The sequence below is a fragment of the Anas acuta genome, chromosome 8 (genome assembly GCF_963932015.1).
Source record: "Anas acuta chromosome 8, bAnaAcu1.1, whole genome shotgun sequence".
In the NCBI taxonomy this organism is placed as follows: domain Eukaryota; kingdom Metazoa; phylum Chordata; class Aves; order Anseriformes; family Anatidae; genus Anas; species Anas acuta.
This window is the reverse complement of record NC_088986.1, coordinates 26,688,068-26,715,548: the sequence shown is the minus strand read 5'-3', so window position 1 is coordinate 26,715,548 and position 27,481 is coordinate 26,688,068. Positions and strand designations below refer to the sequence as shown.

Here is a 27,481-nt window from a genome sequence, read left to right as displayed (position 1 = left end):
TACAAAGGAAAGCTATACTGGCATACAGAAAGCCTTGAAGCTGAACTAATATCAGAGATGGATGCAGTCTCACCGCAGACTACCCTCTTCCCGTTTATTTCCTGCTTCTGTGAGAAGAGTTTGAGCCACCAAGAAGAAAAACAGAAATACAAGAACATTAAGTATGAATCACAAATAATAAAAAGGCAAGAAAACAGACGGCTATGTACCAAATGGTACTAAAAGTTGATAACATCAACTACATTTTTAAGGCTATTTAATACTAAACGCATCATTAAAGAGCATAATACCATTCACCTGCATAATAATTAACCAACTAAATTATTCTGTGGCCAGAAACGATGACTATAATTTAGAAATACATCAGCAAGAGACAGAACTCCACATAAACAGATGGCATCAGTTCAGGCACTAGGACCAGCAGCTAAAGCAGATTACTGAGCTGCTGCCAGGCTGCTGCCAGGCATGTCACACCTGCAGAAGCTGACAAAGCTTCCTGAAAGATCTCTGCATGGTGTTAAGGTACAATGTTACTGCATCGAGTCTCCTTGGCTTCTCCTGAAGGTGCAGATGACGGTAACTCATGGTTTGATGATGCTCCCGAGGGGCAGCCTGTCTTGCCATGAAGCCTGGGCTAAAAAAGAAAACGGAAACCCCCCTGGGGATGATCAGAGAAGTAGGCAGAAGCAGAAGTTACAGAAAGCAAAAATTCCCTGTCTGAGGTCAGCATAAGAGATCAGGAATGAAAGAAAACCTCCAAGCTGTAAGAGTGCACTGGGTTCCTTCTCAAGAGGCCCGAAGGGACAAAACACACCTCCTCTGGGTTAGCCCAGCAGCTGAGAGGAAGATAAGCAGCAACTCTTACAACTGTTTGTTCCTCCAGGTACCAAGGGCAGCAGATTCAAATGATTACACGTTTGTATCTGGGAAAAATCTCAGCATATGAAGTACAGCAAAATGATTTTGAGGTCTCTGGGAGCAGGTGGCCACCAAGCAGACCCCCTTTTCTCCAAGAGATGATAAACAGAAAATCAAGGAGAAAAATGCACTGAGTGGCCACCTTGCAACAGCGTCACTGCAGCAACTAGACTTTTTCCCTTCAGTTGACACAATTAGAGGTCTCATACCTACTCAAAAGAACAAAGAAAAATAGTCCAAGGATTGAACATGGAAGTCAAGGTGCAGAGCATAAATTAATATAAAATTTGAAGCAGGGAGAGAAATGAGGCCTGTGTAAACCAGCCAGTTGCCATTGCTAGTACATGCAAAAGTCTCAGCGTTACACAAATGTAACATGAGCAACCTGCTGAGCTTCCAGTGCTACAGAGAACCTGTCAGAGTTCATTTAGATATGGGATTTGCTCTCCAGGATAGACCCCATTGAAGGGGCAAGATGGAACTCATGATGATCATTAACTTGTCCCATAACTTCCAATATGATGATGAATGGACATTTGGTTCCACAGCAGGATATGCACAAACCTAATTCCTACAATGAAATATATTTAGGATATTAGATTGGGATTGGAGCTGTGGATCAGGAATCATGAGGTGTGTCAAACACACAGGTTGTAGGGTAAACAGATGGGCATTTGTTAAGAAGCCCAAAAGGTGGAAATGAACAGCACTGTGCCAGAGCGAGTTGGATGATGTCCAGGCTTGCTTGGTTTGGAAGAACACAGCAACTGCATCACAAAACAAATCAGTGGCTGCACGTGGATGCTGTGGGAAAATTTAACAGCATGAGTCTGCAACGGGGGGGTCAGGCTGGGTGTTAGGAAAAGGTTCTTCACTGAGGGGTGGTCAGGCACTGGGACAGGCTCTCCAGGGCAGTGGTGATGGCCCTGAGCCTGGGGAAGTTCAAGAAGCATTTGGACAGTGCTCTCAGACATATTTCACAGCAGCAGATCTTACTGATCTGATTTAAAAAGCATTTTCTGAGAAAGGAAAAAAAGCCCATCTTCTGTTTTTCTATTTCACATGTCTTTGATTAAAAGTAGTCATGCCAATTGATACAAGGTATGAATTCTATCTGTACCTTACCCCAAGCAGAGATGATGATTCTTGTTTCTTGTAATTCACACAAGCATATGGCACCCACACATCATGTTAGTTCACACTAACAATCACCGCTAAAAAGATGGCTCAAATGGGTTTAACCTGATTATAAACTATTTTCCCTTCGTTATAAAGATAACTCCACAAAAATAATTCAGATGTTTTATCCAGAAAAGCCATTCTCCCTTTCAAATCACTATTACAACACGCCAGTAGATGGCACTGCTCGAATTCCATCTGAATCTGCACAGTTTCCTCCAAACTCTGCCAAGAAGGGGCAGTTCAGGCTCACCAGGGAAAGAGTGGCTCATGCATGACATGAATTAGCAATGATTAAAAAACTTGTGTTACTTGCTGTCTAATAGGAGTGTTTCCATGTTAGTGCTCTAGCAAGAGCTAATCTATGGGTCAAATATGTCAGGAAAAAGCTTGGTGTAACGTGACAGGTATACCCACCCACTTAAGTGGTTTAATTTCTCAAATTAACATTTTTGCCTCTACTAATGATATCATGTAAGAGAAGCTGCTGGCTACTTCTCTTTGGTCTCATACCTTCAGCTTGCACAAGAAACGTCTGCCGGGACAGTTACACTAATTCAGAAGTGTTCAATTTAAAAGGCTGTCCTGGAAACTGTTCCAGCAATTGCACAAACAAAATGCATGAACTTTGTGTAAAGAAAAGGCTTTATAAATAACTAAAAACGTGTGTATACACAATCACTACATAGATTTATATACATACATTACACATAGGAGATTCATTCCATCGTTAACCCTCTGACAAAGCAGACTCAGCCTGAGAACTTCAGTGTGCAACACTCATGCATTTACTTAGTTGACAGAACATGTTGTTTACTCTGAACTGCACAAATATTATCCACATAATTTTCAACATATTTTCAGATACCAGAACTCCTTCGAATCTAGACATAATTTACAAAGCCAGATTGCCAATACCACTGTGTCCAATATCCACAGTTCTCACAAATTACGTTCTCCACAAAATACAATTTTGATGAGTATCTTGTTTTCATGTAGACCTTAAAAGCCATCCCACGACCACTCAGATATCACAAAGAAGCATTTAAAAAACACACACGTTTAAGCTTATGAACCTGAACCTGCTATTAACTTATTAATGACACTACCTGATTTACATTCTCTTCATGCCTGTTTCTTCGACTGAAGGGGTAGTACCAAGCTGTACAGCAGTATTTCTGTATGATCTATATGGACCATCTTTGCATACATCTGTCTTGAAATATATCAAACACATAACAAATGGTAAAACGCAAAAGCAATGTGATTTTTCAGAATTGTAGAGTTCAACAAGTTTAGACTAAACATTTTAAGACAAGAGAGAAAGCAGCCTACAAATCTATCACCACTTATTTAAGAACTCAGAATGCACTGTGGAAATGCGTTATTTCAACAGCAATTATCAAAATAAATTAGCCGAATACATTAAGAACTACAGGAACACATTTGAAAAATGGTTGAGATTCCCACTTATCATTCTCTTTTCCTTGACCAATACACAACAAGCTTCAAAGTGATGATCAAAATCTTTTTCAAAGGGAGAGAAGTTTGCTGTCCTAGACAGGTAGGCTATCAGTGGTTTGATTGAGTTCACGCTGCCTCATTGCTCTTTCAACATAAGATGCAAGTAACTGCAAGCAGTTAAAAATAATGGTTGCAGATCTGTGCATGTAGACATATACGCATTGCAGATGTGAGATATTTCAAAAACCATCATATAAACATACATCATGTAATACTGTACATATAACAGCTCCTGTACATCAAAAAGCATCATATCAGGACCGGTCATTGATAAAAGACCATAGAATTCAGTTGCCCAGTAAGTTAATTTCAAAGTAACACTTTAAATACCAATGCTACGTTCTGCAGGATGAATTTTCTTTTTTTTTTTTATGGGAATGGGTAGAACCATCTAACTCAGACATTTTGAGAGCACATCTTAACACCTCATCACTGTAAGAGGCTGATCGTCAACAACCCAGCCTCTGCAGATAGTTTCCAATTAATATCATTCTTGCATCAAGTAGAAAGAAATGTCAATTTTTTCATAGTCAGGAATAGCACACAGAGCATCTAGTTCTTCCACTACACAAAAGGAAGCTTCTAAATCCGATTTAGAAGAATATTTGCAGGAGTCAAAGTTAAGAATAACCTCCCTTAGCTTGTTTACAGTGATCTTTAACATGGGAAAGCATTGTGGAAAACTCACATGGAGTTGTCAAAGCTAGCTACTGAGCACCCTTTTAGTATGATAGCTATGCTACACATGTAAATTAAGACAATTACCTTGAAAATGTTTTATATTGATCCTTTTACTGACGAAGAAAGATTAACAAAGAAGATAAATATGAAGAACACAAACACGTTGGATTATCAAGAGTTCTGTCATGCAGATGGCAGTTGTGGTGTTAGATCGTCCAAAGAGCAAGACAATGTTGATCATTATTTGATCTTCCATTCATCAACGAAATAGTGTTTTAAGAGGATGACTATTAACTGTGAATATTTTTCTTAATCTCAAAGCAGGTTTTCATATATTAAGTAACAGTAAAATATAGGCTAGTCTCTTTAACACCATTGGATGAATTACCTTTGACAGTGAGTAGTACACATGCAGTGCAATAAAGAAATGTCATCTATCTGTTGGGTCATGAGAAAGATAAGCACAATCGAGCCAGATAAGGAAATGAACATTTATTAGAAACTGGTAGTTTGAGCTAAAAAGGTAAACATTCATTTTTTAAGAGACAAAGAATATACAATTGAACACAGTCATCAAAGAGGCACACAATGCAAAATGAAATTTGAAGACGACTCCACTTTTCCATGTTTGAAAACATCACCAACATAATTTTCAATATTTGCAATGGCACTTGCACACTATAAACAAAATGAACCAAGTCTAGAAGACACACACTTCTGAAGTCATCTCCATATCACACATGCAATACATTGGCTCATTGGTCACAGTCAGACAAAATGTTTGGGAAACAGAACTGATATCACAAATCCCATAAAAATACAAAAGATGTTGGCAAGACCAAGAAACATTCAGATCAGAAAGGCTTTGTGCACGTGGATGATGATTTTCATACAATGATTTTTTTTTTTTTTTAAATGTGCAATATCAAAGGCTTCCCTAAATTGAAGGCCAAAAGACACAGCTAATGCTGCCATTTTCTAAAAATCTCATAAAACGTTTATAACATGAATCTTATGGAGTTTCATATTGGTTTATGGAATATAAACTGCAACCATGGAAGCACAGATTTATATCTGACCTGTTGTCTGAAGAATATGGCCTAAAGGGGGCAGTTACCTGTGTGCTTGATTTCTTGTGTGTGTATATATACACACATATATGCAGCAGCTGTTCATGGGTGTTTAGTTGTGTGTGTACACACACAGATCCTCAAAGACCTTACAGGAATTTAGCATAGGAAGAAAGTTCTTCCTGCAGTAATCCGATTTCAGGAAGTGGTCTAAGAGAAGTGGCTTTTAGAAGGTCAAGTATAAAGATGATCTTAGTAAATTTGGGATTAAGACACCACACAAGCTGCAGGAAAAGTGTAAGAAGAGAGTTGAGCAGTAATTGTTACTCTATCTCAATGTTGCCCAAAAGCAACTGAAATGTCACATTACCAGCCCCAAACCCACCCCGCATCTCCAAAAAAAAGGAAGTCACTTGGGAATTGCTTATACATGGAATATCCTACTTTCTGCATTGAGGAAGTGCTGGTTTGGTTTTTTGAGGAGGAACTGTCTCCCAATACTACCAAGTTCTCTGTGTGTGCTTCTGTTGCTTCATTAACATGAATCTGATGGGCACCTGAGATCCACGGTTCCATTTGGTCACTTGGACAAAATATTTCAGTATTTTATGACCTAAATTTCACAAAAACAGTCAGCATGCACAGTACATAGATAACTGTGGAGGAAAGCAGATTTATCTCACATGATGATCCCGAAAAACCTTTACATAATAATGTAATCCCTTACTGGCTACAAGCACACAGTGGACTGTAACCCTCAGAATAAGGGAAGAAATGGCGAATCCAAAGTGAGAAGTGTTTCTCTCCTCAAGGCAGTTATGATGAGCTCTGAGTTCTTGACTAATTTAGTCTAATTCTTCTAATACAGCCAATAAATAATTCATTATTAACTTAATACTGGATCCTTCACCCTATTTTTAAATAGTAACTTGCACTTGTATGAAGAAAAAAAAAAATCAGTAACTCATTAGCTTTTTCTGTTTCTGTATATTATGATCCTAAAAAAAAACATTCAACTGTAACCCAAAGCTTGTCACAACAGCATTTACAAGTGCAATGGAAATCAGGTCCAACTAAGCAAGATATGAAAATCACTGATTGTATTACAAAAATACCATGCAAATCAAGTGAGGTATTCTTGATACTGTGGAACAACAATTTCTCAGGCTCTCAGACTTTAATTAAAAAGGTTAGCTTGAAGATAAAGGTGGCGGGCTACACTTGAATGTGTTACTCCATTCCTTTCTGTATCTCAAGGTCATGTTTTTCAAAACTTAGATTAAATCTTCAGAAATAACAATAGTAAGTGCTTACTTCTAGAAGTGCAAAATGTTGCCTGTGAATTGCTTGAGTATAGGCAGCATGACAAAACAAAAAGTCACTTTCATCTGTTCATTATCGAGGCAATACAAAGTTCTCCTACCTTTGGTTTCATCTGAGCCAAATACATAGTTAGAGAAGACAAATACAAGAAAAAAAGCCCATAAGTAAAATATGCATGATTTCCTGAAAATATAAACATATTATTGATTTAAAGATACAGGTTCTTGATTTTTTTTTTTCTCAATTCAGTGACATTAAAGTGCAATATAGGTTTAGAAATGTTATTTAGAAACGGTGAATTACAAATTAAGAAAGATTTTCCCCTCTTCAAGACAAAAACAGAAGTTGCAGCACCTCTCCACAAAGGTCTGTCTCTAATTCTAAGAGGAGACTGAGAAATCATTTTTGTTCTGGTGTTTCCAACAACATTAGAAACATCTCACCTTTTTCCTTCATTTCATGCTATTCCCAAATTCTGTTTCATTTTTTCATATACAACATAACTGATGCTGACAGCTGGAAGCACTTTCATAAAATTAGGGGCTATGCCCCGATAAAGTCCTTGGATTCCTTCTGTAGCAATAATTCTTTGAAAGAGACCAACCATGTTTAGCTGTGGAGCTCCTTCCACTGAGGCTAGAACAAGAAGATAGTGTTATACAACAGTTCCAGTAATATTAAAAATTCTTAAGTATTAAACACCTGGGTAGTGAGCCTATCAATTCTAGGGTCATCGTTTAGAACTTTCACAGTGAGATCTCTCTTTAATGCACAGACATTTGAGATCCATGCATCTAAATCCAACTGAAATGCACTGTCCACCTATACTCTTCTTGCTCCTATTATTAGTCTGTGCACAAACTTATCAAGCAAGAATCTTTACTATGAAATTGTTTTTCTGAAATGTACTCCAGAGCAAACATGGCTGTCAGCATTCACAGCATGATCAAAGTACTCTTCATTTTGAAGAGTACTAAATTCACTAAAGTTTAGGAAACACATTCACTAAAGTTTAGGAAACCCTCTTCTAACTTTTATGACAGAATTCTGAGACTATGGCAGGAGCTGTACATCTTGCATGGAATGCAGCTCTCCGAACACACCGAACACTGGTGTCTGTAACGTTACATTTGAATCCAGTCTGCTAAAGAACAGTGATGGGCAACAGGGACAAACACCTACTGTTTTTTCCAGATAATCCTTGTTTTTTCAAGTATTTTTTTTCCTGCCTCCATTATTATTTTTTTACTCCCACATTCCTGTTGCAGCCATCACAAATGGTACAATTTTGATGTGATCACACGAAAGATTTTCAGTATAACTGGACTCACCTTGAGCCTGCATGCGTGTTCTGACAAGAGCGAGAGGGTAACTGGCTAGCTGCCCACATGTACTGGAAACAGTGCCACATCCCAGCAGTACAAGAACACCTGGGTTAGCAGAGCTCGATGCATAGTTTTCTAGCCATGTAGTCTTTAAGAGCTGTCAAGATATAAGATTAAATAGTAAGACGAGATACTTGCATTCCAGAAAGTAAATAAACACCTTTATTTATAAGACTTGTTATGGGTTCAAACCAGAAAAGCATCAAACTCACTGAAAATACACTTGTAGGGCTGGTGTAAAGTGTAGAGGTAAATACCTTCACACACAGGAACAGACTTGAACCGACTATAATAGCTACTGCCTAGAAGATAAATCCTTAAATATCCAGCCACAGGAACAGGCGGCAGCAGTGCCCCTGCTCTAAACCAGTTAAGACTTCAGGAAAGGGGGTGGGAATGAACCAGCATTCCACAGGGTGTACCAAAAGCTCACATGGCTGGGTATGTTACTCCATGCAGAAGTACAGATGCAAACTGTAGGACAGAACTCCCATACTGCTTTGAAACATTCACACAAGTAATTCTGCTGATTAGTATTACTGCAATATCACAACAAGATTTGTCTAGACTAGAAAAAATTTAGTCTATGCACATAAGTTTCAAAATGTGCTAAGTAACAACTCCTAGCACCTAAAGTAGATAAAAATATTTTAATTCGTGATGATGTGTCAGTTCATCTTTAAAGGAAATGGTATTTCAAACTCCTCAGGACAACTACACGTCAGCTACAAAGAATTCTGGTGGCAGAAACAGATGTATACGTAATACAAGTTACTATAATCCAATTCAAATCAGAGAAGATGGCAAAAAACGTGCAAAGCTGCAAAATAGGTAACATACTATTCCTATCAGTCAGGTAAAAACCTGACTCAGGTTCGCTATGTAAGGGGCACGTTCCAAGCCAACTGGGTCATTTAGTTACACAGGAGAGTTGTATCACCCAAGTCTATGCAATGCCTCCTTTTCAAGCAGATTTCTTGATTGAACCAGTGGAAGAAAGGAGCCCTGCATGCTAAATGAAACTTGCATGTAAGAACCCATCTGTACTCCCTCCAGGAAGGGCAAAAAAAGAAAAGTCTTGTAAGTAAAATCCAATGGAAGTCCTCATTTTTCTATCTCAAATTGATGGCAACTGCAATACTACAAGCATATCACAAATCTGACTAATACAGATCTGACTGAAGAACATTCACACTTTACATAAATTAATTAGTAAAAGCTGCATACATTCAGTGATTAAACTCACCTCATAAACAGCAAGGTCAATGCCAGCATAAGGAATTATTCCCAAAATGTTAGGAATATAGCCTTTGTAGAAGGCCTTTAAACCTTCTCTTTTCAAGATCTTCTTAGCACAGTCAAACATCCCAGAATATTGCCCAGTTTTACCCACAGCCAATCTGGTCTTCAAAACCTGAAAGGGAAAAAACAGTAGCCTTAATTACATACCTATTCATTACCATAGTTTATAAATACAGAAAAACACGATGCATCTGTTGAAACTGCATTTTGGTACTTCAGGTACTTCTCCTTTGGTACTTCTCCTTTGTTGTGACTGCTGTTGAGGCCTGGCTAGCAGTTTCTTCAGATTTTATCATTACTGCAGAATAGCACACACTAACATACACTACATTACAACTTAGTAAAAAAAAAAAAAAAAAGAAAATATGATGGAACATTTTTTTGTTTTGTTTTGTTTTAAAAGTTTCTTTTTACCTCTATCTTCCTGATTAAAACAAGCAGATTTTAATCAATTTGAAGGCATCAGTGTAAACAATATTTAATATAAGCATTAGCTGAAGAAAAAGTGAGAGCATTCACATACTAGCAGGTCTTACTTCTGATCTACAAACAGCAGAGCACATTAAGAAAGTTTTTCAAAAGGCATGACCCTGTGAGAAGTACTTAAGGGATATGAAGATTGCATTTCACTAATGAAACCCAACATTAGGTTAATAATAAGATGTGTCTATACAGCATCTTAGGACAAAGAAATGAAAAACAGTATCTAAAAGAAACCACAGATAGAATTTATGAGCAAGAATTTGGCCTACTTTAAAACCTCTTAAGACTGCAGCTTCCTCAGGAGTTTCCTGAGTTTTTTTTTTTTTTTTCCTTTTGCTTAGAAGCACCCTAAAAAGCATTTCTAGGACAGTAGATGGGAATACTACCTTGTAGAACAGATCACTTCTCTATTGACCAGCCTATTTGTAATGTTATACCTAACATTTCAGTTAATCCTATGATGTAGCCATCTCTGTACTCAGGCTACCTGTGACTCAGCAGCTCTAATGACAAGGCTAGAGTTAAAAAAAAAAAATTAAAAATGATCACTGCCAGCAATAAAAACAGGTAGGTTTTATTACAACTAATACCCTTCCTTATGGAAAAGTATGTATTTTTTATAAAAAAAATAATTATAAGTTATATTTTAAATAAATTCAAAATTTTGATGTCAATATTGGTTTAATGCCAGCCCCAACATACATTCGAGTTATTTGCACAAAAATATATGTTCTAAGGAACAAGAAAATAAGGAGATACTTTGTACTTCTAACGAAAAAAGCAGGATGTGAAATTGCTACCCTACAGCAGTTCATATTTTAATGCTAATTAAATTGCAACATACATAGTACTACATACAAATATGTCCTACAGAGGAAAGACCATTTAATCCATCACGCCTCAGCTGTAGCTGTTTTGTTCTCCTTCCCAGCTGATCTCCTGATCTGACCCAGCTCCCAGATCACAATGCAACAACTTCCTATCTGTTACAGGGAAGATCATTCCTTGGTTACATATATAGTAGGAAAGATTTAGGCCGAATTCAGAAACTGCCTTTAACGTGTACTTCATCTTAAATGCATTATAGGATTTCTTTTCCTGGACAAGGTTGCAAAGATACATTTAAACTTTGCTCTATGGAGAGACATACCTGAATAGCAAGTATCAGAAGGTACAATCACACAAAATACAATAACCCAAGGTTCAGGCTCACATATAGAGGTAAATGACACCATCACCTGAATTCCCCATATATATTAAGAAGTAAATTTAAATAAAAAAAAAAAAGACATCCACACATACAGAAAAAAGAGAGGTATCAATTACAACACAGCATATTCTTTAGTGTCTAGCACTGAAATTCTGAAAGGAAGTACAACATAAAAATAAGTTAGGATATAGGAATTCCAATTCTTTCAAGAGTAAAAATGCTGAACCAGACATTTGGCCATCTCCAACAGAAGCAGACTTCCTGTTACTAACCTCCATGGGATAAATAGAAGTTTGTGCTGTTGCCCCAGCCAAAGAACCAGATACGAATCTTTCAACAGTGCCTAGATTTCCATCATCCTTAGTGAGTATCTTCTTATACTGTAAAGATAAAGTACATAAAGTATCATCTTTGCATGCTTTTCAGCAAGAGTTACCTCAAGAGGTAAGAGTAGAGTACAAAATGTCTTTTCAAACTGCATTGTGTGTGTGTATTAATAGCTGTATTTACTAAACCGGCAAACTTTGCACTACGCTTGCTCCAACTCTGTCATCAGGGATTCACAAAAACACTAACATGCAAGGATCCTTTACATTACGTTTATTGTTCAGAGGCTCCCAGAGAGCTTTGCATATTGCTTCATTCAAGACAGATGCCATCATGCAAGAATGCACCATCGTCAGCTCCCAAAAGGCTCAGCAAGATTAACAGTGTGCTCAAAGTTTCCCTATGGAATTCGGCCATTCAGTCGTGTGATACTCCAAAATTTACTTGACTTTTTGTTGGTTTGATTTTATAATTGTACAAAAATGTACAATATGTTACTTGAGTATTATTTGAGGCAAGTAGATGAAAAATAAAGATCGGTTAGCTACACCAGAACTGGAGCTCATTTTCCAAAGGAAGATTAGGCCTTAACATGATGTGTAAAGCTGATTCAGAGGTAAATATAACTCTGAAATCCAGGACAAGGGCATCTTATATAGAACCAAGATATTTGACTTAAACAGGATCCTGTATGAGTTCAGTTAGTATAATGCTTCGGGGTTTTGGTCGTTTTCACTATATATAAAGCTATAAAAATGGGAGGACAGTTAAAAATTAATGACTATTTATTTATACTGCTTATAATGTAATAGCAAAATCTGCAAACTAAGTATTATATTAACAGAAAAAATAGACTATTTGAAATCAGAAAGTCAGTCTAAATTGCTATGGTACAATCCCCACCCATAGGAACTCCTTCCTATACAATACAATAGTGCAAATGAGAAACAGTGAGAATGATACAGTATTTTATATACCATTGTTTTGATTCCTGATTTAGCATCTTACCTGTTCATAAGCCCAGAACTTAATAGCTGTTTCGGGAGCTATTTTCACAACATTCACACCATTTCCCCTCCAGAGGGATCGGACACCACCTTCTTTCAACATTTGCTTAAAACCACTGGCTATATTCATTTTGTTTGACTTTGAACCATGAACCTAAACAAAAAAAAAATCACAGTAAGAACAGTGCTCTGATTAGGCTGTAAAACTGATCATCTAAATAGCCTACCATTGCTTAAATGAATTAGCAAAATCATATTCACTATTGAAAATATTATATTAATTGCACAAGCAGTATAATACTTTGCTTGCATTTTTACCAGTATCACTGTGCAAAACAGTCTTATGGACACAAAGTACTGAAACTGTGGAAACACAGCTAGACCTCCAGAATTCAGATATTGTCTTTGGCCATCACCTTTCTCTATCAACTCTCTAAAAACTGAAATGATACAATGGAGACTAATAGGAACTTAAATATTGCACCTACCTGCATCATCACTTTAAGGCGATCTAATGGTGCTGTACCTGTTCGAGAGACAGCACCAGCCACTCCTCCTGCTAATAGCTGCTTCCACCACTGCCCAGTCTTTTTCTCTTCCTCTGTGAACTCATCTGGAACAGTCAGACTATCTCCAATATCCAGCACCTATTAGAATCCAAAGCAAACAGATGCAAAAAAAGAACGCCTTATTCTACCATCTCAACTTTATCAACAGTTCTAATTCCAAATTGGCCTAGATCCTGAAAATATGTAAATAAAAATGCCAGTACAAAATAAATAAAACATAATTTACATTCTAAAATCAACTTGCTATGGATTGCTATTGTTATTCAGTTAACAGCATTCTTAAATACTTCTACTGAGCAATAACACCACGGACCCACCATTTCAAAGACTGCACCATCGTCATTAAAAATTATGACAAATTTCTGTCCTGAGTATATCCCAAACAAAGACATCCTGTCATGATCTGTAAACCTCTTCAGCGAGCACTAATGCCTACATGGTGATTCTAACCTTTCGCAGGACAGTCTTCTAGGATTAGTTTGGTAATCTCTTAAGGATGCTAACAAGAGATTTCACTCTCACAGTAATTTATGAATAAGTATGTGGGGAATTTTCCCCTCACCCTGACATTTTAAAGTAACATTTTTATAGCTGATATATCAGAATATTAAATTCCCAGCAGCTGTTGTGTATTACCTTACAAAATGATGAATTTGACTGCTTTATTAAGTTGCCTCTCATTATCAATTATTCTGAAATACATATTAATGACTTTTACTCAGCTATAAAAGTTTGACATGTCATTACCAGGTGCATGTGTGCATGACTATTCAACTTGATCAGAGAAGAACATTCCACAGTCTTATGCCTTGGACAGCTTTATTGCTAAAACCTGTAGTAATTTTATGTATGAGCAATCTTTGCTCTCCATGTAACTTATAGCCATAACAAAAGAGAAAAATTGCACCTTAGACGATGCAAAGCCAGTATTATGCATAAATTAAGCCTATAAAGAAGCAAGAATGTTTTAATAACTGATAACAAGTACTGACCAGCAAGCATGTCAACTGACAAAAACTTTTTGTTTTAAACTATGGCTAATGTTGATTTTGGACACTACACCTCATTTATGCTGAGTTCACTATCTGTTAAGTAGACTATTCTGTCTTGCTCACTTGAAATTTAAGAACTGCAGTATGCAGTTTATGCATTTATCCACTGTACAAAGAGGGAAAGACCTAACTATTCTGGATATTGAATATAAAATAGATTAATGAGAAAATCCCTTCATCTTTCTGACATTGTTTCCAAGCAAGGTGCCTTCAGTTACTCAATCACAAATTAAGTCATCAAAAGAACAATCAGAACTCTTAAAATATAGATTCAGGGTTCTTACAGATATTACACATACCTACCAGAGTTTAAACCTTACATCTACTTAGTCCCAAATGCAACTTTAACATGAAGACTAAGAAAATCAAAAGTTAAAGCTAAATTTAGGGGGGATTTGTAACAGAACACCACAGCTATCATAATACTTCTATGCCAACGCAGCTGTCTGCTAAGAAGAGTGACAGCAATTTTACAATTAAAAAAAAACAGTGAATGACAGCCAGACATGTGAGGTCTCACATCTGCTCTTATCTGAAGCACCAGCTGTGCTACTGTATGGCTGGATTTTGCTTGCTGTGATAACTGGGTCAAGTGATCTTCCAGTGTCGCAGTCAGAAGAGACGCCTAAACATTTTCCTTGGGGATAACAGAGGCTATTCCGTGTCACAAAAAAATTTAATAGTGGTAGAAAGCATATTATTACAGCAAAAGTATGTTTCACTAAACAAGCTGGGAGCAGGACTACCTTATCTCACAGCAGTGCTCCAAGGGTTTTCCCTCAGCAAACAGGGAGCTGACTCCCTTTTGTCAAGCATCTCTGAAATGAGTTTGTACAGTGCGAACTGCTCTAAACTTTCATGTCTCAAACTGAATTTTACTACAGAAATGCTGACTGATCCCTCAAGATATAAATGGTCTCACTATACTCAAATCTGTCTTTACCTAACATTATGAATTATTCCATAACTATGTGGTTTATCCTTCCATTTACAGGAAGGATATTAGCAAACTCGATTATTATTGGCTTATTTACCATATTATTGCTTCTTAAAAGTCAGTGACTAAGGCATTAAGAGCTCTGTTCAATAGTAACTTAAAATAACGACCTACTTGTTGCTGTACGCCCTGTCATTCTTCAATCAAATTCCATAACATAATAAATATAAGAACATATAGCATAGAAAGTCATCGATAATAACACTTGCAATTTCAAGGTAATGAAATCTACAAGTGTTCTGTGCTTTTGATGTGGTGAAACATACAAACGTACTGTAATATGAAACAAAAAAAAAGATTTAATACTGTGGTTAGTATCTTTCTGTGGAGTATCTTCAAAGGAAGAAGAGGATTTCTTCCTAGGAAACACTGGCATTAAAATTTAGATGAAGAAAGAGTTCTTGTTCTAAAGAAACTCAAATGACACCATCCTGCTTGTAAACGAGAGGGCATTAAGCAAAAAGGAAAACCAATCTTTTAAATCTATGAAATACAACTGTGATGCTGTTATACTCAATACTGCAACTTATCACAGCAGAAATTAATTTAAGAGCTAGACTGAATTAAAAATAGAAGTTCAACTTACAGTGGAATGTTTCCAATATCGAATTATTTCCTCAATGTCTGTAGCAGGGTTAAACATAAAGTGATCTCTCCACTCATTCCAGTCTACTGACATTGTCCCATCAGCATCAATACTAAAAGAAATTGAACCAAAACAGGTAAGGCAACAGCAGTAGCGTTGAGCGTGTGTTTGTTTGTTTTTAAATACTGGCCAGCACAGTGATACTGTCTGTAGACTGGACATGGAGACTTAAAGGGTAGATCTGCCATGGTCTTTCAATATCATGTGGTTCTTAGACAAGCGTATGTAACATTTTCCCATTTAAAAACATAGAACACTTGATTCTATCAACATTTGCACAAAACTGAGGCATAAACATTCCCCTCCTATAACCAGATCCTAAACAGTGGTCAGACTTTGTATAACCCAAGAATAGATGAAATATGCAAGAATTACTGTAGGGGTGCCACTGAAGTTTCCAACAATCTTTCCAAGTTATAATCCCATTCAATTATTATGTTCTGTGAATTAGAAAATGTACTTATGAAGAATACAAAGAAGCTCAAAATATTTTAAGAAATGACAATTCCTGACCTTTGCAGGATCTTTTCCGCCTGTTTTTCTGAAATGTTTATACCCAGTATCTTGAGGGACTGGACAACTTCTGATGCTTCAATTTTTCCTTGAAACATTAAAAGAAAAGTAATACATATTTAAAACTTTGAACTTCATACACTTGCAGCTCGTTGAATTAAATCATACCACCTACACAAGAGCAAAAATGCTTTAAATTTTAAACAGAGATGATGCATTTTTATTATACGCTATCAGGACCGAGCAAATATAAGTAAATTAAAATCATACAGCTAAATGAGATGCAAACATCCAGTAAGTTAATAGCTAATAGTTTAATAGATAAATGGATAAAATACTAGGACATTCCTATCTGGAAAGCAAAGATCCACAGATCAACCAACCTGGAAGATAATAAAAATGACTATAATTATTATTTCAATCTATAGTATCCAATAACTACATTCCTATTAAAGGAATTAAGTAGAGGTTTCAAACACAATTTGTGGTCTCCAGTTTAGACAAAGAATATAAATTAAAATAATAAAGGCATACCATCATTGTTTTTGTCCAGGCTCTTAAACGCCAGTTTCATTTTCTTTTCATGATCTTTAAGATACTGCATAAATTCTTCAAAATCTAGCTGCCCATCCTGGTTAGTATCTCCAGCCTTAAAGATTTTCTGTTGAGAGAAAATTTAACATTTCAATTTTCCAAATTATAGAAACTCACAAAGTAAAGAAAGTTCAGGCTTACGAAGTATCATATTGGTCACTTTGAGAGTCAAATCAGGAAAATACCTATGCATACACTTCAGAACCAGTTTTGTTTCCAGAATTAAACATATTCACAGTAGTTTCATGAAGACAGAAAACTCCCAGCAGCAAAGACAGCTTTAAGAAAGCGTTATTTATTATTTCTAAACCTTTCTATTCAAAGATGTTAGGGTTTCTTGCTAGCACTGGAAAGTTACACCTAAAGGTACCCTAAAGGGACGAAGTTATTTGTGGAGGAGGGCTCGGTGGACGTGACAAACTCACGAAAAAGAACAATTTTAGACCTCCGACTTTCTAGCTGTACACAGGGTCGACAATATTCCAGTCAAATTAAGTAGTTTTAACTATCCTTTTCAGTTGTGTCCTGTGTTCTAAGTATAAAGATAATGGTATAAATAGCAATTAAATATTTAAGCGTTGACCTTAAGTGTAGTACTTTTTGTACTAGGGTCTTAACTGACTAGCACTTCCACCCCTAAGCATTTGGGAAGGCAAGCCTAAGGCCTGACAGAAAATAAACAGAACAAAACACACACACACCACACATAAAACACCACACACCATACAAACACACTACAACGAACCTGTAGCAAATACAAATAGTTATTTTCCACTTATGCATGCATTTGCTAGTAACAGGCCTGCGGATCAGAAACGCCTACATATAAAATTACCTATGAGTTGAGTATGATGAATGATTGCCAGCACAGCAGGAAACAGGCCTGAAATACAGACAAGGGGTGTGGCACGGCTGCCTGGGCATATACTTTCCCTTCATCAAAGCACCTGAAAGGTCTATCATCTTCCTGTGTGAAAACATACTTTAGGAAAAAAAGGGAAATTCCAGCAACCCCGCAGAGCATCAGTCTGTAACCACTGAAGTAGGTCTTCAGAGGTAAAGCCCCAGGAACAGCGAAGCCGAGGCTAGTAAGCTCCACAGGATTTACTAGCAGGAGATTTAAGCCACAGCAACAGATACTCCAAGAAAAAAAAAAAAAAAAAAGAAAAAAAAAAAGAAAGCCCTGCAGAGACGGCAGCCGGGGTCAGCAGAGGAAAGGCCAAGCAGCACTGCTGCAACAGGCACCTCCCATCCTCTCACACATCCAGCAGGACACAAGGAAACAGGAGGCACGGCCACCGCAAAACCTCTGCTCTAAAACAGAATATTTAAGGGAAGTTATGCCACACCTCATCACATGGGCACTAGTTCCTGTGTTGTTGCTGAGTCTGTGAAATCCTAAGGGGCCAGCACACCGTACCAGAGCTGTACGGGGTAGGTAGGAGACAAACCTGAGAGCAGAATTTCTCCACTGAGTTGCAGCAAGTTTCTGAGCACTTCAGAGTATGCTTACAGCATATATTAAGAAGTCTTCAAAATACCTTCTGTTCTTCGAACTGCCTTGCACAGCTGTAGTTTCTGAATAAAGTAAGATTTGCATTGCTGTTCTAATTTGCAATATCTGTTTTTACATAATTTTGTTTACTCCACTATAATCAGCATAAGTCCTTAAAAGAACCAAGTCCGACAAGACCTAGCCTACAAAAACGCAACATAAAGGAAGCTGCCATTCCCTGCTGCTATCTGAAGCACACAAAAATATAAAACAGGGGAAGTGTTGTTCTGGCTCAGAGATATGACAAAATTCCAATTGCAAAACCTCCAGTGCTAAGGATGATGTAAGCCAAAGAAAACAGAAATTCCTCGGAGGCTTAGAGAGCTGGCGATCAGTGTGTGTGAAGGGGGGCACCTTCCATTTTATCTGCCAAATAAGCAGATTTTACACTGCAACAACTAGAAAAGGATGAGCACAAGCTCACTCTCTGTTCCCTACTTTTGGTTTTAGTTATTTTCCACACCTCAGGCCAGCGTCAACCACCCTCAGTGCAGCTGAACAAAGGAACAGGGAACAAAATGCGTGCTGTACCTCAGCAGGCACGTGCCTATTTCCTCACACTACGAACATAAAGTTCATACAAACAAAAGCTTCTTACAGTCTAAAAAAAAAATGCACTAGTTACGTGGGTTTTAAAGCTTCAGATTAAAGCCCCTAATTAGCCAATTTGTGGAACAAACAGGCATGCTCAGAGAGCTTGCCTTCCACTCGGGAGGCTGCGTGGGCACAGGCAGGGGACAGACCCTGGGTTCTGCGAGCAGCCTGACACCACCGCCCAGATGCAAGCTGCCCGTCCACAGCATCATGGAAGAATTCAGCCCAGCGAGATCAGGGGGTGCAGGACCACGTCCATCCAACTCCTGAACACCTCCAAGGGAGGAGATTGCACAGCCTCCCCTCCCCAGGCAGCCTACCCCAGCGTCTGGTCACCCTCACTGAAGTTCAGCGAGGAACCAGACTGCTGCTCTGCATTTCATACAGTGCCAGGTCCCAGGATTTACAGTCACAGCCACCTGTCATCGTGCCGCTTCCTGGTTCACCAACTTCTCTGTCGGGGAACTGGATGCCTTGTAACGTGGGTGCATTTACAACAATCGGGCAGGAACCAGCCCAGCTGCCAGCCCGTGCGCTGGAGCCCTGGGAAACCATGCTGAGTGTGCCTGGCACCTAAACCCTGCCATGTGTTGTTACAGGCTCACCCTGGAATCGCTTCACCTTTAGGCAGGCCCAGCCCCAAAAGGAAATGGTTTATTTTTTCCAAGGTGTGCCATTTCTTTTCTCATGCGAGAACTTTAACCCTGAGGCAATAAATATAACCCACCGTACAATGAAACAGTGACCACAAAGAATTACAGAACTAAGATGCCGATTTAGGTTCTCTCCTGTTAACACTTAGGGCCCTCACACCTACGGACTAGAATACTCATGCTGGCCTATTTGGTCGTGACGTTGCTGCTTTTTAAAAACAGTTCTGTTACTTTTGTTTTCTGCTCTGTAGTCAGTTAATGCAGCTGCTTTTGATGTCTTGCACAGCAATGCAACACCAATTTGAAAAGCCAAAACACAGAAGAAATTTATTTTAGAATTTCTGTGTTACATATAACATGCTGCAGTGTTCCTACTCCTCTACAAGTCCTCTGGCTGTATAAACCTAAGCCAGCAGGTCTGTCGACAAAAATCAGGAAAGTTATGGACAAGCTTTAGATACACCTAAAGATACTGAACACACATAAGTATCCCAAAGAGTTATTAAATTACTCTGTGACAAAGTCATGAACTTTTACGTATTCATAGCTATAGTGTAAAGAAAGAGAACACAAGATAATACAAGTCTTAGTGCTCTTAGGTACCCTTTTCCTTTTAATTCACAGTTGAATGTTGATGTTATGTGTCGCAATTTTGCCTGTATTCTGGATAAGCCTTCGCATTCTTCTGGTTACAAAATTCAATTGTATGGGGAAGGTGGGGCTACACAGTAAAACTGATTGCCAATCAGTTATTCTTTAGCTTGTTATTTCAGCTAATTAAGACAACGTAAAGAGTACTTAACAGGAAGTGATCCATCAAGAAGTTACTGGGCATTTCTGGCTTCCTATCATGCTATCTACCTACAAGACACAATAAAAACAAACAGCAGTTAAAGACTCATAATTGGTGCAATTAGCAGTTCATTGTTCTGTGATCTAATAATAGAGCTCCAAAGGGCACAGTTAATAAAGTCACACACAAAATGCACCAGCACCAAGGTAAGGACAGCATGTCTTTGAACATTCAGAAAGTTCACATTTCCTTTCAAAACTTGATATTCATCTTACGTAGATTATCTCAACAGCAACCTTGCCACTCCCTTCTTCTTTCTCTTCCTATTCTTTCCCCCTTTTGGAGCCAGAACAATTAGCGACAGTCATTCATATAACTCTGCATTGTACCCTTACCGATTTGTGATGAATTTATCCAACTCCTACTGCAAGCCAAATTCAGCCGTAGCTCAAACACACGCAACTCTGTTTCCTGAACATCACAGAATCACAGAATTTCTAGGTTGGAAGAGACCTCAAGATCATCGAGTCCAACCTCTGACCTAATGCTAACAGTCCCCACTAAACCATAACCCTAAGCTCTACATCTAAACGTCTTTTAAAGACCTCCAGGGATGGTGACTCCACCACCTCCCTGGGCAGCCTGTTCCAGTGCCTAACAACCCTTTCAGTAAAGAAGTTGACATGTATCCTACATGTCCTAAACATGTATCCTACAATCCTGAAACTCGATGGTGCTCTTTCCCTACCTATACATGCCATGACTGCAGAAGTTCAGGACACAAGAATAACCCAAAACTCAGTAGTAAAGATTGTTTAAATCAGTCTCGTCATTCTGCATCGGTTGAGGGATAAATGCAAAACAAAGCGAAAGGGCTGGAAGTCCCAGGATGCGCCCACACATCACTCCAACCAGTGAGCCCAAATAAGACACAAAGGAGACTGCTGGTAAGTTTAAAAACACCTACACGATACTGCGTTGAGCAATACAGTCATCTGCACTACCTCCGAAGAGCCCCCAGCTTACTGAAATGCTCTGTTCCCATTTGTTCACTTCCTTCCCACAGGACACTACCATCATTTAAACAAGCAGGTGACCTGCCAGACCCTGACACTACCTCCCACCCCATACAGCAGACTTTTGCACTGAGATGTAGTGGTCCTGTTAGCTAGAGTAGCTTCCCCTTCCTGTTCTTTGCCCTGAGCACCTCTTTGCTTTGCAAGACAGAAGGGCTAGCCACAGCCTTCCCACTGGTTCACCTCAGGTAACAATCTCTATAAAATGAGCCTAAAAAGGAAGAGATGCAAGCTGTGCGTATGCTCTCCAGCACGCGTTGCAGAAGCTGCTCCCACAGGACCTGGATAAACTCTCAACTCACAACTATGAATTAGATTCCAAGAATCTGAAACGGCGTAAATGGGAGATGCAAACTATCCTCCCTTGTAACTTCATTCAGCATTCCTTGCAAGTTACACTTTTTTTTTTTTTTTTCCAAACTCTGAACATACTTGGTAGACAAACTGTTCTGACAAATGAGACTATTCTACTGCACAGGCATCCCTACCTTGCTTGCACACGTCTTAGAAGATTTACCAGTGTACCTTGCATTTTCTCCTGGGACACACTGCTGTCCCAAGACAGCGATTTAGCAAAGCATTTCAACATGTGGTTAAGAGATCTGCCAGGGTGGGCAGAGGGGTTCATACATGTATATTTGGTACTTAGCATTCTTGTGTCTTGCACAACAAGAATGAATCATTCACTGTACCCTGTTCAGAAAGGAAAAAAAACAAAAACAACAACTATCAAGTTAGTATTAGAAAAACATTTTTTTCCTCCATCCTTGTATGCTTAAAGTGTTATGAAAATTAACTTGAATTCATCTTGCTATTTCATATTGAGACTTGGTGACTACAGCATGCATCAGTTAAAAGCTTCTAAAGTTGTGCATGTTGAAATCAAGTAACAACTTAAATGTTGGCTTACAACTGGACTCAGGTAGGTTACTGAAGATGTCTGTGGTTTTCCACTATTAGGTCCCTATAATGAGACATTTCTAACACCTATTATGACCTGAAAAGCAAAGTTTAAAGTAACTAAGTAGTGCCAATGCTCAATGAACACAGGACATCTGTTTTTGTAAAAGCAGAAGGTGTCTACCTACTCTAAACCTACAGTATTGTTCTTAATTGTATTTCAAAAAATAAAGTTTCATTTCACAAAAAATGGCACTGAGAGATACGGAAGTGCAAAAGATTTCTGCTTCTACAGACTGTGAATCTTCATGTCCCGTAAGGCAATGATTTCTAAGTGTAGGTATTGTGTAGAAGCTGCTAAAGCAGCTGGTGCTGTTTTTATACATTCCTAACCAAACTGCAATATAACAAGAGGCTTCATGTAATTTGCTCTACTAGCCTCCTAATTTTGCCATGTAAGGGAAGTTACCAAAAGTAAGAAGAGCACAAATAGCATAATAAAACAGTGGAGAAATATTAATGGCTATGTTTAGCTCAGTTACTCAACAAATATCTGTAAAGGGATATGCTGCTGGGCTAGCAACAGCTGTAAGTTTCATGGTCTGAAGCACTACTAAGCTCAAGTGTTTAGGAGGCCAGAGGAAAGCTCAGCATTCACACCTGGTTCTGCTCTCACCTGTGGTCTCTCTCACACCACAGCGCACACTGTGATACAGCTCAGGAATCTGGTCTGCTTGACAAAATGCTTAGTTCCCTTTATTTTAAACGTGGCAACACACTTCAAGTGTTCCGAGTATTTTTAACATAGCTGGCCTACAATTCTCATAAACACAGTTGACTACTCCAAGCAGATCGTATTCCGATGGCTGAGAATTTAGTCTCCTTGGGCCTTGTTTCCATTACATCACGCTGTACCTTCATGTGAGTTATCTCATCACACTGTTTTATTTTCATTTAAAGCCTTACTGTAGCCAGGAATGACAAGACTTGTGTCTAAATCTGACAGTCAGTCTAAATAAGAACATCATATTGTTTCCAGAATGTAGTTATTCATTTCAGTAACATCTTGCTGCTCTTAGCTCCAGGACTCAATGTATAAATAGTACCTGAATGTGGACGCTTGGCTGTTTCTACCACAAACTGAAGCGTGAAAGACGGAATTTGCCTCCTGCAGGTTTACTGTAAGGATTGATTGCAACAGAAGGAAAGCGGGAATAAAAATAGTATAACCACTCACACCATGTATGGTGCTCACATCTAAGAGACTCACTGCATTTTGAAGGCACAGGATGAGATCATTTGAGATCTGATCCCAGCATCTATCTGGTATCTCTACCAGACAACTCGGCTAATCAGAACTGACTGTACAATAGCTGCTATCAGGGCTTGTAAAGAGCCCTTTGGTACTGTCACTGCAATCAACTCCCTCTTTGTAGGTGCTAATATATGAAGTCAGGAATCTTTTGTAAAGCTCAGCAAAGTTACCCATTCCTAGCAAGTAACATACTAAAATATAAAACAGGAGTCATAGCACTCCTGGCAGCCCCTTAGAAGTACACACTTTAGACTTTTCAGCGGCTTACTTCCCGGTCACACACTTACAGGAGGCAGGTAAAGCAGAACAGAGTCAGAAGCTTGTGTCACTTTGTGCAATGAAGCCTTTCTAAGGAGAAAAAGAACTATTCTTCCCTCAAGAAGAACACGAGACCTACTTCCAACACTTACCACATCTATTTGATGTCTACAATATTCCTTCGCCTAGAAGAGTGTCTCATCACACATTAAGCATTAATAAAGCCATCAAGAAAATGGATGTAAGGTCAGAGGAAAAGAGCACACTCTTGTGTCTATTACTCAAATGGATAGCAGCTTGGTAACTTCTAAACACATGCATGTTCCTTCCAGTAAGGGATTACATACTGTTTCAAGAGAAAAGAGGAAAGCAGTATTAGTAGCACAAACACTGATTTATAACACTGTGAAGGTGATGACTGAGGATGACCCAAGTGACTTGGCAGTGAAAACACCTAACACCCACCTGGCTGGTAGCCTACTGACAGTTATCAGGGTGAGCAGCGCTGCCCACCAGTAGTGACCAACACTGCCCAGCTCGTCTATCTCACTACACGCAGGAGCATTTCTGGAAACCTGACCCCCACCTGCATCTGGGAACAGCAGAGTGCAAGGCCTGAAACCCTGACTCAGCCACGAGGAACTGAAGTCTACTCTTCTTCAGTACATCCAAAGGTCTGCCCACACCCATAAAACCACTGAATCAGCAGTGCTGAATGTGCAGCCACATTGTATATTTACAGGTTTTATTTCCTTACTCATTAGTTGTTAGCAATTATAAGACTAATTCTGCCTCTGCAAACACAAGGAGTACAATTGCATGCATAATTTTATTAATAAAATGCCTTTTTATCAAGTAGTAAAAAGGTATTTTACTGAATTAAACATCAGTTTAGAGCTTGAAGTGGAAGAAGTTGTAGAAGGCAGCTTCAAGCCCCAAGGAAGAACACAGGAAGCAGATTAGCTACTAAAGGCAGGAAAGAAACTGGAGGCAAGTCTTACTGAGGGTCTCATTCTAACAAGTCATTTCAAGTGAAAATCATGTGCATCGTTAAGTTTACAATGGTGAATATAAACGCTGCAGCTAGCGGCACTAATTCTTCCACCCATCCCAGACATGTAGTGTGACTCACAGCTTACTTTGTTTACTCTGTGTTTCTCAGGCAACTGAAACAGCCAGCTTGGCTCCCCGCTACATCCACGGGAGTGTAGCTTATCTCGATTGATTTCATGGTTTCACTTCCAGTTTATCCTGCACCAATCGAGGCTTTGGTGGATACTTAGATCTGCACTTTGAATGGAAAATATCATGCTGAATATAAGAGAAAATAACTTGAGATTTCAAGTACAAGTTGTTCCAAAGTTAAGATATACACGATGTCTCAGGGCTTTCAGTAAATTATGTTGGAAGACCATCCCCATTAACTGTCAGAAAACTGGGCACCTATTCCTCTGTTCACTCTAGGTTAAAAAAGCACTGTTAGAGTCAAACTGGCACAACAGGTTCCCAACAATGCATCCGCAATGCCTGAGTGAAGCCTACAACCAGTAACATGACAGCTCTCACGGGAAGCAGAGCCGACCGTCCCTGCTTTACAGACCAAAGTCTGAGAATGCAAGATACACACTCACTGAGATGCTTTTGACCAGAAGCAATACTGAAGTGAATGCACGCTTAGGACTCTCACTTACACTCTCACAATAGCATCATTCAACTCCGGAGACCTGTTGGATACTTTTCCTTAAGCATATGAGACTGAGTTAAATATAAAGAGGTCAAATAGAGACCAAATAATGAAGAAAGAAGAGACCTCATCCCAGGATTACCATCAGGTCACTGAAATTGAATGGTTACCCACCACACACGAACATTGTAGCCAAAATTTAGGCTGATTTTTCTGACCCTCTTTCCAAAGCTACACAGTGCCTAATGTAGGTATGACAGTGTAATGCCATCTGATCAGTCGTCATATTGAAATAAAGAACAGCACCGTTACAGCAACAGCTCCAGCACAGACCTCCACTGTACCTGTTTGGCCTAACTGCAGCTATGTCTGATTTTCATACGCGCAGCCAAAATGCAAATTCCTCCATAAAACCTGGACGTTACGCCCATGCCCTCTGAACGATGTACAAAAGCAAACAGCACATGCCTAAGCACAAATGTTGTTAACAAGCCCAATCTGCAGGTCTTATGTGGCTGCAGATACAACCTACTTTCTTTGCAAACAAATTGACATCTCCGTGTGCCAGCTCTCAACTTACTGACCACAGTGTTACGACTTCTAAAATTAATGGAGCCCACTGAAGACAACCTCCCCAGCTTCCATAAGCAATACCTTTTAAAGAGATAAATGCTGAACCTAAAAGCTGCCTTTTCGGCACAATGTGCCTTATCGCACAAATACAGCCAGAGAACCGCGCATTAAGTGACTTTATGTTCTGCTCCTGAGGCATCCACGATAACAACTAGGAAACGCGAGTTTCTCCCCCAGGTACGGGCCAGATTTGCTGTGCCAGCACTCGGTGACTCAAGTTGCAGTGACTCAGGAGGCATCACTGGTAAAAGGGGACAAGGAAATGTAACAGTCCAGGCGGATCCCCCAGAACCCACAGCCCAGGGGCTGTGCGGGGGCTGACGGCCACACTACAGCCTGTGCGACCCCAGACTCCGTGAGCCCCCCCCCGAGCCGTGCCGGAGCACAAACACGGCGGCAGCGGCAGGCCGAGCCCCGCCGGCTCCTACCTCCTCCGCCTCCTTGCCCAGCGGGATGCCCATGGCGCGGAGGCCGGTCTGCAGCTCGGCGATGTCCACCCGGCCGTCCTCGTTGAGGTCCAGCTTCTTGAAGAGGCTGGCGTAGCGCGACTCGCCCTCACGGCCCCCATCGCAGGCGGCGGCGGGCAGCGCCCGGAGCAGGAGCTGGAGCATGGTGGGCAGCGGGACGGGCAGCGGGGACACGGACAACGCCTGGGGCCGCGCCCGGGGAGAGGAGGGGAGAAAGGGAGGGGAAAAAGGGAGGGGAGAAAGGGAGGGGAGAAAGGGCCGGGCCGGGCAGCAGCGCCACGCCCGCGGCGGGAGGCGCCACGAAATGGCCGCTCCCCCCGGCCGGCCCCTGAGGAGGGGGGTGGCTGCTCTCAAGACGTGCCTGTGGGTTTCTTACCACCAGAGAAGGTGTTTTTTCCTTACAGAGGGGATTGGCCGTGCTCCATCGCGTTGCTGCGAATTGGCTGAGGCGATGTGCGCTTTCGGGGTTGTGTTAAGTTAGATAGATCCCACCCCAGCGTGGAAATCCCAACGATATTGCACAAGACACTCTGAGATCTAATTCGGGTACTGGGGGTCATCGCAGTCCCCGACACAGCTACAGTCAGGCCAGCACCGGAGCCAGATGAACAGTCAGTAGGATAATCCAGAGACCCAACACAAGCCTTTGACAGAGCTGGGCTCGTTCAGCCCGCTGGAACAAAGGCTAGAGGAGGAAGCTGTTGCTCCATACATAAATCAGCAGCACGAACGTCAGAATGCAAAAGGAGCTACCTCAAGGGCACAGTGGGTAT

The 27,481-nt window shown here is 39.7% G+C and overlaps 1 protein-coding gene across 1 annotated transcript; it reads right to left on the bottom strand.

The window, feature by feature from the left end:
* Window positions 1–4,779: 4,779 nt before the first annotated feature.
* On the bottom strand, window positions 4,780–26,955 carry SLC25A24 (solute carrier family 25 member 24). Its single transcript, XM_068690343.1, has 10 exons — window positions 26,670–26,955; window positions 16,721–16,847; window positions 16,187–16,274; window positions 15,614–15,725; window positions 12,898–13,056; window positions 12,411–12,563; window positions 11,348–11,455; window positions 9,327–9,494; window positions 8,027–8,177; window positions 4,780–7,331 (listed from the first exon to the last, which is right to left on the bottom strand). Exons 1-10 carry the CDS (start codon window positions 26,850–26,852, stop codon window positions 7,153–7,155), a joined length of 1,428 nt encoding a protein of 475 aa, XP_068546444.1. The 5' UTR covers window positions 26,853–26,955; the 3' UTR covers window positions 4,780–7,152.
* Window positions 26,956–27,481: the final 526 nt, after the last annotated feature.

What these genes read in the sequence shown, in the direction of transcription:
- SLC25A24 (XM_068690343.1), bottom strand. Translation starts at nt 26,852, where the DNA reads ATGCTCCAGCTCCTGCTCCGGGCGCTGCCCGCCGCCGCCTGCGATGGG. An exon ending in GCCTTAAAGTGATGATGCAG is followed by an intron (nt 12,564 to 12,897) that starts GTAGGTGCAATA and finishes TTTTTTGTTTAG; the next exon opens with GTTCATGGTTCAAAGTCAAA. An exon ending in TTGACCTTGCTGTTTATGAG is followed by an intron (nt 8,178 to 9,326) that starts GTGAGTTTAATC and finishes ATATCTTGACAG; the next exon opens with CTCTTAAAGACTACATGGCT.